General features: G+C 48.5%; 1 protein-coding gene across 1 annotated transcript in view; it reads right to left on the bottom strand.

Annotated features, from left to right (window-relative positions):
• Positions 1-1,161: 1,161 nt before the first annotated feature.
• PAPPA (pappalysin 1) overlaps positions 1,162-17,614 on the bottom strand; it is a 203,974-nt gene continuing 187,521 nt past the window's right edge. The window contains exons 20-22 of the mRNA XM_075579435.1: positions 11,583-11,654; positions 9,522-9,620; positions 1,162-1,401 (exon numbers count right to left, since the gene is read on the bottom strand). Of these exons, the coding sequence (XP_075435550.1) occupies positions 1,294-1,401; positions 9,522-9,620; positions 11,583-11,654 (279 nt within the window). The 3' untranslated portion in view covers positions 1,162-1,293. The remainder of the gene's footprint in view (positions 1,402-9,521; positions 9,621-11,582; positions 11,655-17,614) is intronic.

Genomic DNA, 17,614 nt, shown 5'->3' with positions numbered 1-17,614 from the left:
CCCATAACATACGTCTGGTGTGCGCTGCTCATCCATCAGAGGCAGCACATAGAAAGGATATGGTCCAGCAGGAGTGCTGACGCCGGCAAAGGGGAAATAAACACGAGGTGAACTTACGCAACCATGAAAATGTGAATTTAAGGTAAATCAGTGCTTTTCTGGGAATAAGCTGGAGATCTCAAGCCTCCCACTAACTTTCTTGGAAGTCTTCTGTGTTTTTGATCAAACCCTGAAATATAATACTGACAAAACCTGTTAAATATTATAACACTGCTTAAAAAGCAGATTACCTAAAGTACACAGCATTGAGCAACTTTCTGTAGGAGACTTGATAGAATATTGGCCATTTTGGTCTTTGAATGTACGCTTTTAATAGGAATTATCTTGGTTGGTCGTGTTCTTAATCCCATGAAGGGTGCTTGTGTGAGCTCCCTGTGACTTGCAGCTAAGGACGAAGCCTGAGGGTGTAAAAGGCAGGCTGAAGACAAGCTTTAAGGCAGACTGGTTGTTTGGGGTTGATTTCACCCTGTCCTGACACAGTAAGGAAGATGGTTGTATGGGACATAGCAGCAGGAATAGCAGCAACAGATACAGTATGCTCAAACAACTAGTATTGGGGTTTGATTCACCATGTGTTTTGTTTGTCTTGGGACAAATACCCATGAACATCTGCCACCAGGCAGTGACATCTCTTTCTAATAAACCTTCGTACAGAACAGGAGCGCAGCTTGGGGTTTAAGGTGGACAAAAGAAACTCGCAAGCTTGCAATGACTGTAGGCATAAACACCAGTACGAAGAATAAAGACCAGCTTCCAAATGACATCAGTCACTCCTGTTTTCCCTCGTTAGAAATGGTGTCTTTTCCATGGGGCCCGAGATATAAGGGCTCGGCCTTCTGAATCAGGCTAGGCCTCAGGTTCTTCTTAGGATTTGTTGTGAGCATCTGTGAGGGAAGCAGAGGACTGAAATGCCCAGTCTTTAGTCGGCTATATAATATGTGTTTATGGCTTGTATCTCGTCTTCATCTGGCCATACCACAGCACAACACATACGGTTTGGATTCTTTCATTGGCGTAGTCGTTTGTTCCTTATGGCATTCAAATATATGTAATACATTACTCCCAGTCTTGAGTCCTCCATGGGTACGGAAAGGCAGACTGGTTCATGTCCAATGGTCCCTGGTGCAGAAATGCCATCCAGTTGAGCAGCTAATGTTAAAATAATACCAGAAGGAATGTGGTGAGTCTTCCAGTCTGCCTTTGGGTGATGATTATCTGTCTCTCTGCACAATGCTATCCGAGACTGAGGTGGTGACTGTCCTTCTGGCTGTTCTCCTGGGCATTGGGATCAAGGCATGCACACTCCCCTTGCTGGTCGCAGTTTGTGGGGAAGGGAGTTACCTGTAAACAGAATCCAAGAAAAAGACAATGAAGATCCCATTTAACTTGCCCATTTTACATGAAAGGTGAATGTGAATCATTTACATAATAATCTGAACATTGCCTGTGCTTTAATTTTATAGTCCAACATGAAATGTGACAAATGTAGGCGCTGGTATCAAACATATTGAATATATATATATATCTCATGGATTTCAGGCAAAAGGTGGCATGCTCATTTGCATGTCATTTCCCAGAATCCCTTGCTGCAGTGGAAGCACTGTATGCTGGGTGATAATGGTGAAAGGCGGGGTAGCAGACCTGTCTAAGACATGCAAATATAATATTTCCATTTGCTACTGTATATGCTTTACGGTGGAGGGTTTTTTGTTCCTTTTTTACCCACCATAACTTAAATAATATAAATATATATACACATCTAACATATGACATCTATAACATGTTTTTGCTGTTCATAATTGTGTGACTCATTGGATGTTGCAATGTTACAAGCATTGACTGTAAAATGTGTTTTTTATCCATAGCAGTGTCATTCAAACAACAACAACAACAAGAAACCCTTAAGATTGAGCAGTGCTGCAGCTCGCCCTCACCACACACTGCACACCACACACTGCACACCACACACCACACACTGCACACCACACACTGCACACTGCGCACCACACACTGCACACCACACACTGCGAGAGCGGGCAGGGTGCTCACTGCGAGAGCGGGCAGGGTACACACTGCGAGAGCGGGGGGCAGGGTGCTCACTGCGAGAGCGGGCAGGGTGCTCACTGCGAGAGCGGGCAGGGTGCACGCTGCGAGAGCGGGCAGAGTGCACGCTGCGAGAGCGGGCAGGGTGCTCTCTGCGAGAGCGGGCAGGGTGCTCGCTGCGAGAGCGGGCAGGGTGCTCGCTGCGAGAGCGGGCAGGGTGCTCGCTGCGAGAGCGGGCAGGGTGCTCGCTGCGAGAGCGGGCAGGGTGCTCGCTGCGAGAGCGGGCAGCGTGCTCGCTGCGAGAGCGGGCAGCGTGCTCGCTGCGAGAGCGGGCAGGGTGCACGCTGCGAGAGCGGGCAGGGTGCTCGCTGCGAGAGCGGGCAGGGTGCTCGCTGCGAGAGCGGGCAGGGTGCACGCTGCGAGAGCGGGCAGGGTGCACGCTGCGAGAGCGGGCAGGGTGCTCACTGCGAGAGCGGGCAGGGTGCTCGCTGCGAGAGCGGGCAGGGTGCACGCTGCGAGAGCGGGCAGGGTGCTCGCTGCGAGAGCGGGCGGGGTTCTCGCTGCGAGAGCGGGCGGGGTGCTCGCTGCGAGAGCGGGCAGGGTGCTCACTGCGAGAGCGGGCGGGGTGCTCACTGCGAGAGCGGGCAGGGTGCTCACTGCTCCCAGCACTGGGGCCATTTGGTTGAACATTTCTAGTACTGCTCACCCAGCTGACTGGGATATAAATGAGTGAGAGAATAACCCGTTGATAGCGAATATCATTATCCAAAGCAGTGTGGCGCTGGCCTCACAGGGAGGAGACAGTGTGAAGCTGAAATGAAATCGGTGTGTTGTCTCTGAAGGGAAGAGTCAGTGGAACAGCCCAGTACTTGGCTAACAGACATATATTTCAACATATTGCATCATGACACTGTCATAAAAAGGAATTCCCTGGGGGATAGCTGCTCTATCTCCCATATGTACCGACAAGTTAATGACCTAATTCGTTCCCCACTAAGGCAGTGCTGTAACCTGTTTGAACATTCTCTCTGATGGACTCCATGTATTGCACACTCAATGCTTCCCTGCCACGTTCACTTCTTTTAGCAAGCTATAACACATCCGTATATCAACCTGTAGTACCGAGGAACAGAGCCCCACTAGGTCTTTATCAGACCCAATACTAATACTGTCTATTTTCCATCAATCACCCAAAAGGTTTTGTGCTTTGAGTTCCGGCTGACTTACAATCTTCTGTGACCACCGATCATTCTCCAGGAAACTATTATGTTCCAAGGAATCCTAAAGCATAACGGGCACATCCCGAGACACAGGAGATCCCGGTCATCCGCAGCTCCAAATGTAAATCGTTCCTTGTTTGCCCTGAAAGTGACTTCCCTTACATCAGAGGTTCAACCCTAGTCCTCAAGCCCCCCCCCCCCCCCCCAACAGGTCAGGTTTTAAGGTTACCCAAGCTTTAGCACAGACAGGTGGCTCAATTCGACTGAGCCACCTGTGCTGAAGCAGGGATTCACTGAGCCACCTGTGCTGAAGCAGGGATATACTGAAAACCTGACCTGTTGGCAGGGCTGGAGTTGAGAAGCCCCTGCCTTACATCAACCTCTTCTAATTAGCAGAAGGAAGGCGCTGTCATTTGTCTAGTTGTACTATAAGGATGTGCCACGTAACAGTCTTTGCTGGTTACTGGGAGGGTGCAGTATTAGCAGTGCCTGCCCAAAGTACCAGGGCCACACACATTACAGCCGCTATCTCCCCTTACCCACTGGTCTACGTTATCGTGGTGAGAAACTGCCGAGCTCCAACAATCAGGTGCAGCGATCTCTGCGCCGATGCAACGTGCAGACTTAGGCCGTGATTATACCAGAAATCGGGCACGACGCTGCGCAGCTTCCAAACAATAAAATGCAATGAAAGCGCACATACTAATCACGACGGCAGCGCTGCGACGTGCTGCAAAGCTTCCGTCTCATGAAGAGATGTGAGATTTTGTTTTTCACAAGCGACGGCCGCATCACGTGATTTGCACGGCCAATCACAGTGCTTCTTAAACCTTAAAACAAACCAATCACAGATAGATAGATATTTTATACATATATGTACATAAAAAGATCACTTGTGAGCACATTCACATGCCGTAGGCAGGTCTGCAACCCTGCCTTTCACCATTATCCCCAGCATACAGCGCTTCCACTGCAGCAAGGGATTCTGGGAAATAACATGCAAATAATCACACAATGTGTCACCTTTTGTCTGAAAAACCAGTGTTACATGGAGCCCATATAAGCTAATGCTCGCTGTTAACACAGCTTTAAAGCACAGCATGGGAATCAGATGCAAAGCCAGAGAAACCATTCACAGACATGTTTCAACCTTAATGGGTATCATCAGTGTGAGGTTGGTTGTACTGCTGGCTTTGCAATTTCCAGACTGTAGGGTTTACCATCACGTTTTAAGTTATGGTGGGTGAAAAAGGCAACAAGAAACCTCCACCATACTGCATATAGCATCCCTTGCTGCAGTGGAAGCGCTGTATGCTGGGGATAATGGTGAAAGGCAGGGTTGCAGACCTGTCTAAGGCACGTTCTATATTGCCGTGCGCGCGCGGATTTTTAGTTGGCTGACGTCACTCAGCCTTTCTATAGATATGCCGCGCGCACGGCAGGGAGAGGGGAGCCGACAGACAGCGGCGAAGATGAGGAGAATCATCTTTTCGCGCCACTACCTGCACGTGTGTGTGTGTGTGTGTGTGTGTGTGTGTGTGTATGTGTGTGTGTGTGTGTGTGTGTGTGTGTGTGTGTGTGTGTGTGTGTGTGTGTGTGTGTGTGTGTGTGTCAATGATTGCAGAAGTAAAAAATATATATATTTATTAAACTTTTTTTTTTCTTTAAAAAATCTTTTAGGACTTCCTTTCACTCACACAACTCATGCACACACACATATATACACATATACATTACCTGCACATCCCGGCACTATATACAGGAAAAGCATGCGGCACATGCACGCGCGTTCGCATGGGCACGCACGGCCGCTTGCTGTATATAACAGCCTTAACACATGTGAATGTGCTCACAAGTGATCTTTTTATTTGCCATATGCAATACGGTGGAGGTTTCTTGTTGCCTTTTTCAACCACCATAACTTATAACGAATAATAATAATATGTAAATATATTATATACATATATATATATATATATATACACACACACATATACACAGATGCAGCCACCAGTATTAGATCACTTGCCTTGGAAAATCTGGGGCAATCTCCCAATAAACTGCAACATTTCAGTGAGATTTCTGCAGCCAGACTAATGGCCCATCGGATTAACACAGCGGGGGTCCCTGCAGTTCCATTCAAACTGAATGGGACTGCAGGGACCTGCTGTGTTAATTTGATGGGCCATTAGTCTGGCTGCAGAAATCTCACTGAAATGTTGAGGGATTTACTGTGAGATGCCTTCGTTTTTACCCAGGCAAGTGATCGGATACTGGGGGTGTGTGTGTGTGTGTGTGGGTGTATATATAGAGAGAGGGAAATGATCTGGCCATGTCTCCCTGCAGTAGTGCTACAAATCGCTTCTGCATGCGCACATGCAGCGTCACTACGATGACATCACCGGATCGCGCTGCAGTTTCTGGTTTAATTGAGGCCTTAGAATTCCTCGCATAAAGAATGTATTATTCGGAACAGTAAATGCAAGGTGTATCTTATAAATCCTGGCTGGGAGGGCCTCTCAAACAGGCAAGCAGAAGGCATAGTGTATATATATAATATGTATATATATAATATATATATACAATATAATATATATATACAAACAGTATGTCTAAATATGCTATCCAGTTCCAGCTGCTGAAGCTGTACACACAGACAAAGGGTGTTGCGCGTACTTTTAAGAAACAAAAACTTGTAAGAAACACGAATTGAACCTAAGTACATCGTTATGTGCGCGGTGTTGAGTTGTTTCTGACTGGCTTCTGTCCACACGGCGTTTTGGAGCGGTAATACAGATGTAGCCATTTTCATTGCTCCTACTGGTGAGCTATTCTGCGCTATTCTGCATTTTCTTTGCCATTCAATACTACTGACATTGTGATATTGTGCGTTGTAGCGGGATGTGTTATCAGTAGGTGAAATGAAGTCTGCTGTACGAAGGAGTTACCAAACACACAATCAACGTGTGAATTCCTTGTCATCTCTCCCCCGCATGTTATTTGAGCTGATGTTGAACCTGCCTGATTAAAGAACTTGAATGTATGCACCAAACTTCGTTCAAATAAATAAACAAATCCAATCAAAGCAACGAGAAATACTCTTTCTCTGCTCTCGTGTTTTACACAAAGAGGCACAGGCAGGGGGTTCAGTCCGCACCTTTCTAAATGTACCATCCAGGCTACTGGGGTTTAAACCAACATCTTTCTCCTTCTAAAGTCTGTGTTTCCGTGTCTACAGCAGTACATTTGTTTACCAGCCCGAACGGACTCATCCGTTAGAGAAATAGTCCTTTAGCATGCTACAGAAGGGGCCGTCTGATGAACCCACTAAGTGTGGGGGCATCCCGCGCGTTGTCCTTTCTCGCACATTGCTTTGTACACAGTCCGTGTTGGGGATCACGGAGACGTCTTGACTTTTGAAACGGACGATTTCTCGGATTGAAGACCATATATCCTGCTTCTCATTTATCTCTGTCTATAAGGAATCGTACTGCATACAACACACTCACAGAGAAACGCCCTGACACAGAGCGCTCGAACACCACAAACGTTCACGACTGCTAGTAAACACAGACATTGGGGTCCAAGTGAAAATCCCCCTGTGTCCCCCCCCCACCCCCCCTGTCCGCTCCCAGCGACCAGCTCTGTGCAGAATGAGGCTAAGAGGATACTTGCAGCTGCAGGTGCTTTCAAACTTTGCCAGTTGGCACACATTTTATTGACAGTCAGAATTTTTTTTTTCTCTTGTGATAAATCGCAAATAAAAAATGTAACACGTAAAACACTTGCAGGCCGTGCTCGGAGAATCTCGGGGGCTTGTAAGCTAGCGTGGGCTGAAAGGAAGAAATCGGGACGGTGTTCTGAAGGTGCAAAATTACATGGAGCTTTGGGTTATGCATGACAATCTCAGCAAGTCCTGGTTTGCCGTGTCCCAATGTGGAAGAAAAACGTGACATTGCGACACTGCAGCCAGGACTGCCGGATCCTTCACGTTGGGTTGAAATAACGCTGAAATGTAATTTTCAATTGTCTGACTATATACAGGAACATGAAATGACATGTACACTGCTCGTAGCATACAGGAGTCAGGCAGCCGTTGGGTCATGTTGCTCTCTAGGCATGAATTTTAGCAATGTATTGCTTTCCTCTACACTCATCACAAGACACTTCTTGCTCACTTGCAAATTGCTTATCAAGGTGGCTTGCTCCAGTTTTGCTCAACTAGCCCATGCGAGCATTTTTCGGAGGAGTCATATGTGAGCGGTTATAGGAGCAGTTAGGGGAGTAGTTATAGGGAGCAGTTAGGGGAGGAGTTATAGAGAGCAGTTAGGGGAGGAGTTATAGGGAGCGGTTATAGGAGCAGTTAGGGGAGGAGTTATAGGGAGCAGTTAGGGGAGGAGTTATAGGAGCAGTTAGGGGAGGAGTTACAGAAGCAGTTAGAGGAGGAGTTATAGAAGCAGTTAGGGGAGGAGTTATAGGAACAGTTAGAGGAGGAGTTATAGAAGCAGTTATGGGAGGGGTTATAGGAACAGTTAGGGGAGGGGTTATAGAAGCAGTTAGGGGAGGGGTTAGAGGAGGAGTTATAGAAGCAGTTAGGGGAGGAGTTATAGGAACAGTTACGGGAGGAGTTATAGAAGCAGTTAGGGGAGGAGTTATATGAGCAGTTACGGGAGGAGTTATAGAAGCAGTTAGGGGAGGGGTTATAAGAACAGTTAGAGGAGGAGTTATAGAAGCAGTTAGGGGAGGAGTTATAGGAACAGTTAGGGGAGGGGTTAGGGGAAGAGTTATAGGAACAGTTAGGGGAGGAGTTATAGGAACAGTTAGGGGAGGGGTTAGGGGAAGAGTTATAGGAACAGTTAGGTGAGGAGTTATAGGAACAGTTAGGGGAGGGGTTATAGAAGCAGTTAGGGGAGGGGTTAGAGGAGGAGTTATAGAAGCAGTTAGGGGAGGAGTTATAGGAACAGTTACGGGAGGAGTTATAGAAGCAGTTAGGGGAGGAGTTATATGAGCAGTTATGGGAGGAGTTATAGAAGCAGTTAGGGGAGGAGTTATAGAAGCAGTTAGGGGAGGGGTTATAGGAACAGTTAGAGGAGGAGTTATAGAAGCAGTTAGGGGAGGAGTTATAGGAACAGTTAGGGGAGGGGTTAGGGGAAGAGTTATAGGAACAGTTAGGGGAGGAGTTATAGGAACAGTTAGGGGAGGGGTTAGGGGAAGAGTTATAGGAACAGTTAGGGGAGGAGTTATAGAAGCAGTTAGGGGAGGAGTTATAGGAACAGTTAGGGGAGGGGTTATAGAAGCAGTTAGGGGAGGAGTTATAGAAGCAGTTACAGGAGGAGTTATAGAAGCAGTTAGGGGAGGAGTTATAGGAACAGTTAGGGGAGGAGTTATAGAAGCAGTTAGGGGAGGAGTTATAGGAACAGTTAGGGGAGGAGTTATAGGAACAGTTAGAGGAGGGGTTATAGAACCAGTTAGGGGAGGAGTTATAGGAACAGTTAGGGGAGGAGTTATAGGAACAGTTAGGGGAGGAGTTATAGGAACAGTTAGAGGAGGGGTTATAGAACCAGTTAGGGGAGGGGTTATAGAAGCAGTTAGGGGAGGAGTTATAAGAGCAGTTAGGGGAGGAGTTATAGGAACAGTTAGGGGAGGAGTTATAGGAACAGTTAGAGGAGGGGTTATAGAACCAGTTAGGGGAGGAGTTATAGGAACAGTTAGGGGAGGGGTTATAGAAGCAGTTAGGGGAGGAGTTATAAGAGCAGTTAGGGGAGGAGTTATAGGAACAGGTAGGAGAGGAGTTATAGGAAGAGTTAGGGGAGGGGTTATAGGAACAGTTAGGGGAGGAGTTATAGGAGCAGTTAGGGGAGGGGTTATAGGAACATTTAGGTGAAGGAGAAACTGTAGCATGATGTGATAATGTGAAGTATCACATTTTGTGTCTGGCGCCATTTTAATTTCTGTTTGCGTCGATTAAAGCTGCCAGATTTTGGTTGGCGTTAACTCTGAGTGATCTGCTTCAAATGCAAAAAGAATAAACAATATCCCCACGCTTCATACTCCTGCTGACAGCACGCGCTGACGCCACACTACGGCTAAATGTGCTATGTCGCGCTATTCTGCTATACTCGTGCCAGAAGATATCGCATGGCATATCACCACTTAGTAAGTATAGGCCTAAGCGCTCCCCCGGAAGCTTGATCCTACCTTTTTGGTCTTAACAGTGGAGGCGCAGCAGTCGCCGCCGTCGTAGTTGCAAAAGGCTCGATTGTTTATCCCATCACAATAATTATCTCCCATGAACGGCTGGGGGAAAGAAAGAAAAAGAAAACAAATTCAGCCACGTCCCGGCTCCCAGCCACGTCCGGCCTCCCAGCCACGACCCGCCTCCCAGCCACGTCCCGCCTCCCAGCCACGTCCCGCCTCCCAGCCACGTCCCGCCTCCCAGCCACAATGAATCGCAAATATGCATTTATCTAATATCTAGTATCTTTTTATTTCTAATGTTGATTGGTAATGTCCAAGTCCGCTGTGGCAGGTTGTGGTTAAGTACAGTTATCTGGATGTACCGGAGAATAAGAATCTATTGTGAAAATAGGAGTTTAATTAACTCCCTCATTAGTCAAGTCGTTAGTTACCCGTCTGGCCAATGGAATTCCCCTATTTTTTGGGGTAATATCAATTCCAGTTTTCAGGCACGTGCTGGAAAACAATCTAATGTTCAGAAGAGGGGGTTTATTGAACCATGTGACCAAACCCAGTTTTATTATTCATGGGCAAACAATAGATTTATTTGACCGTCCAACCCGGCGTCTGAGCGAGCCTTAAACCGCACCCAAGGAAATATTTGGTCTATTATCAGAAAGGGCAACGTAACCACTTTGCTGCCAGAGGAGACGGCTGGCAGCAGCGACAGGGTTAATACCAGTGGGATGTAAAGACTTAGGAGACAGATTTGCACTCACAACTATTCTCTTGGGTAACCATAGTGACTAAAGAAAGCAACACACATCCTGAGATGGGTCGTCTTAAAATATTATTAAATCGGTATCGCTGACCCGCGGAAGAGAGGAGAACGTCGAAAGCTGGTCTTATAATATCAATTGTTAGTGCAAATAAAAAAGGTATCATCTAATACTGAAGTACTCATTGACTCTGCCCTATCGCAACTGGACTAACACAGCTATTTCTACTGAAAGTATTATACAAAGGTCGGCTGCCTAAATTCTTAAATATTTGGATATTTGTGTGTATTTCTGTGTCTGCACAAACATGAGTGTACCCCCAATACTGTCACTTTAATCCTACAGTGTATTTTGGGGGAGAGAAATGTTCCTGAGAAATTACAGCATGGCAACTAAAATGTACACACAATCACACAAACACACAATCACTGTGTGGTCCACAAAGTACATTTTCCTGGAACCTGGAATAGGAGGGTGCTCTCTTTCAATCGACCGTGCTCGCATGCGGGTGAGAATAAGATGGTGCCTGTCCAGCCCTATAACGGCATCTGCTTAAAATCCTAATGTTCTTCACAGTGTTTTGTTTTCCCTTTCTTTCACAGAATGCTTATTTTATCATTTCACATGGAATTCAGGAAGATAAACAAGATGTTGTGTATGTGTACGGCAGCTCAAACTTTGACTCCCCCCCCCCCCCCCCCCCCCACCAAAAAAAAAAAGCTATTTTGGAGGCGCTGCACCTTTAAAACAGTTGAGGTTATACTAAAGGTAAAATAAGAGAGTTTATACACCAATCTGGGGTTGGTTTCATATATATATAAGAACATCAAGCGATGTTCTTTCCCATTGTTAGAAGCAGACCTCTGAACCGGGCTCGCTGCTGCGTGTGCCGTTAGTGTGCTAGTACTGGTCACAGAAGCTCATGGGCTGCTATGGAAAGCAGAGCAACACCGTCAGTAAGGCTGACTCCATTGTTCACGGATATCCCATGAATTGATAATCATTTCCAAGAATGCTGGGCCTCTTAGCACGCATTGCAGTTATGGTGCTTGAAGGAGCTCTGCCCTCTCCCCCTCCCCAGCTTCCTGTTCTAGGAATGGAAGCACCATCGTGGGGCTCATACAGGGTTCAAGAGCATTGCGACCCACCAAAAAAAAACCTCAAATCACAAGGCTATGGTCTGTTTCAGGGTGGAGTATTTCTACATGACTCCTCGTGTTCTGACGCGGGCTGGCTACCCCTCTCGTCCGTAATCCCCCCATCTAGAAATGAAAGGTTGACAGGTGAGAGAAGTGCCACTCACCTCGCAGTTTTTAATGCAGTGAAGCGCTTCTGGAAGAGGGAACCATTGGAGGCCTGCCGTGCAAACAATTTTCTATGGAGAAGACGAGACAGAGGAGAAGGGGGGTTATTCGTTAAACTAACTTTCAAGCCCTGCCGGATTACCCACTAGGCACATCCTGGGGGGGCCCCAAGGTTAGGGGTCCCCGTAGGTTGCGGTGGACCAGTCGGTCACTGTCTGCCATGCTCTCCCTCCTGCCGGTGCCGGAATCCAACTTCCGCCCGACCAGAGAAGGTTGCGTTGCGTTAGAAGTAAGAGTGCGGACTCTGAAACCAATGACTGCCTTTGAACCAGGCGAGTCTGGTTATATATTGGCTAGTAATGTATTTACAAGGCTACAAAGGAGAGCATTCTACTCTGTGATAGGCCATTGATAGCAATGCCCCATATTTTCAGAGCACATACTGTACATTTAGCCTAGTCTTGTAATAAACCACACCAGGAAGGGACTGTTCACTGTTGCTCTGACTGAGTTAAAAGACCTCTGCTCCAGCCGAGACATTGTTGCCCAGTAATGGTTGCCATTATATATACAGAATTAGGGAAAAGTTAGACATGTGCATGGAAAAGGTAATGAAACAAATGGAATTAGGGAGACCCCCCGTACAAGAGCTAAAATAGCCAAATCTCGCATGTACTGGGGCGAGGCCAGAGGTATCTGTACTCCTGGCAGGGGGACTGTGCAGTTTTACATCAAAAACAAAGAGGACTCAAGCTGTTATTGTAATGAAGGTACATTCTGATGGAAGGTTCCTCCTAACCTCCTGCTACGTTTAAGTATCTCCTTCCACTGGTGTCAGGCACGGGTCATTAACCATCATGAGATATTCCTCAGCGCTGTGTGAGGGGAATCCAGGTCCAATCCAGGAAGCTGGGGCGCTACTCGCCAGTGACGCACAAGGCATCGTAACTTGGGTTTGTGGAGGTCTAATTGAATGTGTCTGTGGGAGAGTGCGGGTTTGTTTTTACAGTTCCTGTTAAGCAGGCTGCCATTTCAGGCTTACCTGACGTGTGTTAAAAAGGACTTTTATAGTATCTGCTGTTGGCTGTTTATCTTTCCAAGGCTTTCTGATTTTCCACTATTACACAGGCCTGGCCTGCCCAACACGTCCTCACAACAGGGCCGGTCTGTGCAGCCTTGGGCGGCTGCAGGAAGGGGTATACCTTGTTTATCCCAGAAGTAAGGGAGACCGCCAGGGCCTCAAATGTCAAACATACTGTTCAATCCTGACAGACATCTGGAAATTTCATAACAGTTTTCCCCCCATAAGCAGCAAGCGTCTCTGTTTAATGTACCTCACCTCATGGCAAATCTGTGCACATTTACAAATAAACTCCTGAAAAAGGCAACGAACTTGGTGTGGTGAGAAAGGACAGGCACAGCCCCCAACCACTCAGACACTAAATGCCGGTTCATACGGCTATTGTCCACGTGGTATTATCATCAATTTCCCAGGGCCACGCCTTTCTTCATAATGCTCTGGATGAAATGACGTGGCGTGCAGCTGAATTCAAGAAGGAGGGCAAACCTAACATTTCACCGACTTGAACCTTATTGCGGTGACATTTTAGCACCCTACCCCACCTATTTAATATGCTGTAAAGCAGTCTTCCCTATGCTGAAGAACATGTTGGTCCCATTCATTTATGTGGCACTGAACTGTTCCCCAGCACAGGGAAAAGGCCTACTTTGGTAAGGGGGCTTGTGCTAAGTAAAAGGAGCAATAGGCGCCATGTTTTATATACAGTATCATTTCACCGGCCGGATACAGTACCTGCCAACCAATAATTCACACAACACATAAGAGGCATTGTACCCTTAACCATGTGAATGCGAAACCGCCCAGCAAGACTTTGCTCTGCACATTGATCACTCACTCTCTGTGACGCTTACATTTCACTGTGTCCATCACTCTTATCACCTCTCTCTTAATAATAATAATAGCATGTTCTTGTATAGCGCTGCTAGTTTTATGTAGCGCTTTACAGAGGCATTTTGCAGGCGTAGGTCCCTGCCCCGTGGAGCTTACAATCTATGTTTTTGGTGCCTGAGGCACAGGGAGATAAAGTGACTTGCCCAACGTCACAAGGAGCCGACACCAGAAATTGAACCAGGTTCCCCTGCTTCACACTCCGTGCCAGTCAGTGTCATTACTCACCGAGCCGCTCCTTCTTCTGCTTTCTAGCAGCCTTTCTTTTCCCCGGTAGGATGGCTAACAGCACGTTGAGCGTGGGGCTGGTAGGCATATGAAATGTGAGCACGTCTATTTTGCAATAGTGAACGCCCCTACCAGCCTCATATTGTTGTATTCTTATTGTTTGTATTTTCTTACTTGTGAATCTGTTACAATAGTCTGATATTGATGTCTCCGCGTGGCAGAGCAGTCACTAGGTACTACGTGGGAGAGGTAGGTTGTCATGTGTGCCTATATTTTCTTCCATCTGCTACCGATACAAACTGTGTGTTTCCTCTCTCTCTGCCTGAACCGTACCCGAGAAACACACAACTTTCCTTAATCGCACCCGACCCCCTTTGAACATGCTTTAGGTAAGGCACCAGGTAGTTATATGAAGCGAACGTTTGAGAAAGGGCTCCTGTGTTGCACCGCAAAAAACATGGGGTAAATGAATATTAACCATCTGAGCACTATTGTGGGCGCTATGCTTGCCGCTTTATTTCTATGAGGTGTCACTATTGAGTGCATGTATAATTCTATATATTTTGGACCAGGTAATAAACAACAGGTGAGACACCTAGATTTTTAGGAAGACTGCTGGTGCAAATGAAATGTCAGGAAACCAGCAGCTTGTTCCAAAGTCAACCACCTCCTCCAAGCACCTCCAACCACCTTCTCCATCCACCTCATCCATACAACTTCAAGCACCTCCTCCAAGCACCTCCATCCACCTCCTCCAAACACCTCCATCCACCTCCTCCAAGCACCTCCAAACACCTCCCCCATCCACCTCCTCCAAGCACCTCCATCCACCTCCTCCAAGCACCTCCATCCACCTCTTCCAAACACCTCCCCATCCACCTCCACCCACCTCCTCCAAGCACCTCCATCCACCTCTTCCAAACACCTCCCCATCCACCTCCACCCACCTCCTCCAAGAACCTCCATCCACCTCTTCCAAACACCTCCCCCATCCACCTCCATCCGCCTCCTCCAAGCACCTCCATCCACCTCTTCCAAACACCTCCCCATCCACCTCCATCCGCCTCCTCCAAGCACCTCCATCCACCTCTTCCAAACACCTCCCCCATCCACCTCCATCCGCCTCCTACAAGCACCTCCATCCACCTCTTCCAAACACCTCCCCCATCCACCTCTTCCAAGCACCCCCATCCACCTACTCCAAGCACCGCACAACTTTGCTTCCCTGGGAACATCTAGAGCACAAGGAGTGTGGCAGGATGAGCACATATAAGGAGATGTCATAATCAGAAAGGGAGCGAACACAAGAAATGTCCTCAATGTCTAAAGTCCGTGCAGATGGTTCCAAGCCCACACCTACAAAGCACTACTCTTTAGGTAAGCATAGGGTGGCACGTCATCTTCACGTCTAATGATCCTTCTTTCTGAGTCAGAACCCCCATCGTCTGATGGCTTCTCGGAAAATGTAGAGCATAAATGGGAAGCAAAATAAGGTCAGAGAAGCGGGTGACTCCAGACTGCTTATGATGCATTAAAATTCCCTCGGCAGCCCAGAACGGTTTGCACCTCATTTATTTTCATGTAGCCACTCAAACTGTCCTGACTCTGGAAGTAAAAGTCACCCGGCCCAGTAATTGGATGATATCATCCTTGTAAAACCATCTGATTCCCTCATTAGATTTAGTGTAATATGCCAGGTGCCATGGCCACTTGTTAGCGCTTCTCCCTGTCTGCCTGTGATGCACAGAGAGGTCCCGGGTTAGGCAGATTATTGCTTCCTTACCATGCAACGGCTATTTATTCTCCACTAACAACAGAATTGTCTGGGGCCATCCCCGTAACAGCACGGCCTTCCCTGGCAGCTCAGCCAAGACACTTGTTTTGGTAACTGAATGAGAGGCTGCAAGGGAAGCGAGATCTCGGCAGTGACGACCCAAATCTTATGTGTTTCTGGCCGCCTGGTTCTCAAGGACATTCCCTGGGGCGCCTTATCTCTGATCTAATTATTGATATGCAAGTTGAGCGGGCACAGGGGAGGTAAGGGCGACCGGTGCTGCTGTCACTATGCTGAGTCAGGGAGACGCAGAGAGGCTGTGTACGGATATCTACGTCCTGTGTTCACACTGTATCAGGAAAACACTGTAATACAATCTCACCCATAACTGGAGACTTGGAGAATGTGAAGCTGCCTGTGTTACTCGCTTTAGCACACAGCTTCCCTGATCTTCTCTACACATTAATCTTCCTTAAGTGATTCTGCACAAGATACATTTGCCCCAGAAGAGTGTTATTCATTAATCACAGATATAACTCAAGAAATTCTACTTTGGTCATCTTTATAGTGCACTGCAGGAGTTTAATTACCACCAGAACTATCCGCAGCTTCCTATACACAGTGTGAATTCAGACAATCACATTCCATTTGCTTAAACACGGTCATGTTCCAAGTGGGTGAATCAGGGGGTTTAAATCACAGATATTAGCACAATATTCCATAGGAGGGATACTGATGCCCCCGGCAGGCGAGGAAATGCTAATTGGTGAAAGGGTCCCAAATTCAGAGACACGTGCGCGGGGTCCCACGTTCAGAGACACGTGCGCGGGGTCCCACATTCAGAGACACGTGCGCGGGGTCCCACATTCAGAGACACGTGCGCGGGGTCCCACATTCAGAGACACGTGCGCGGGGTCCCACATTCAGAGACACGTGCGCGGGGTCCCACATTCAGAGACACGTGCGCGGGGTCCCACATTCAGAGACGCGTGCGCGGGGTCCCACATTCAGAGACGCGTGCGCGGGGTCCCACATTCAGAGACGCGTGCGCGGGGTCCCACATTCAGAGACGCGTGCGCGGGGTCCCACATTCAGAGACGCGTGCGCGGGGTCCCACATTCAGAGACACGTGCGCGGGGTCCCACATTCAGAGACACCTGCGCGGGGTCCCACATTCAGAGACACGTGCGCGGGGTCCCACATTCAGAGACACGTGCGCGGGGTCCCACATTCAGAGACACGTGCGCGGGGTCCCACATTCAGAGACACCTGCGCGGGGTCCCACATTCAGAGACACGTGCGCGGGGTCCCACATTCAGAGACACGTGCGCGGGGTCCCACATTCAGAGACACGTGCGCGGGGTCCCACATTCAGAGACACGTGCGCGGGGTCCCACATTCAGAGACACGTGCGCGGGGTCCCACATTCAGAGACACGTGCGCGGGGTTCCACATTCAGAGACACGTGCGCGGGGTCCCACATTCAGAGACAGGTGCGCGGGGTCCCACATTCAGAGACACGTGCGCGGGGTCCCACATTCAGAGACACCTGCGCGGGGTCCCACATTCAGAGACACGTGCGCGGGGTCCCACATTCAGAGACACGTGCGCGGGGTCCCACATTCAGAGACACGTGCGCGGGGTCCCACATTCAGAGGCACGTGCGCGGTGTCCCACATTCAGAGACACGTGCGCGGGGTCCCACATTCAGAGACACGTGCGCGGGGTCCCACATTCAGAGACACGTGCGCGGGGTCCCACATTCAGAGACGCGTGCGCGGGGTCCCACATTCAGAGACACGTGCGCGGGGTCCCACATTCAGAGACACGTGCGCGGGGTCCCACATTCAGAGACACGTGCGCAGGGTCCCACATTCAGAGGCACGTGCGCGGGGTCCCACATTCAGAGACACGTGCGCGGGGTCCCACATTCAGAGACACGTGCGCGGGGTCCCACATTCAGAGACGCGTGCGCGGGGTCCCACATTCAGAGACACGTGCGCGGGGTCCCACATTCAGAGACACGTGCGCGGGGTCCCACATTCAGAGACGCGTGCGCG

The sequence above is a fragment of the Ascaphus truei genome, chromosome 21 (genome assembly GCF_040206685.1).
Source record: "Ascaphus truei isolate aAscTru1 chromosome 21, aAscTru1.hap1, whole genome shotgun sequence".
Lineage (NCBI taxonomy): Eukaryota > Metazoa > Chordata > Amphibia > Anura > Ascaphidae > Ascaphus > Ascaphus truei.
This window is presented reverse-complemented; position numbering and strand designations above follow the sequence as displayed.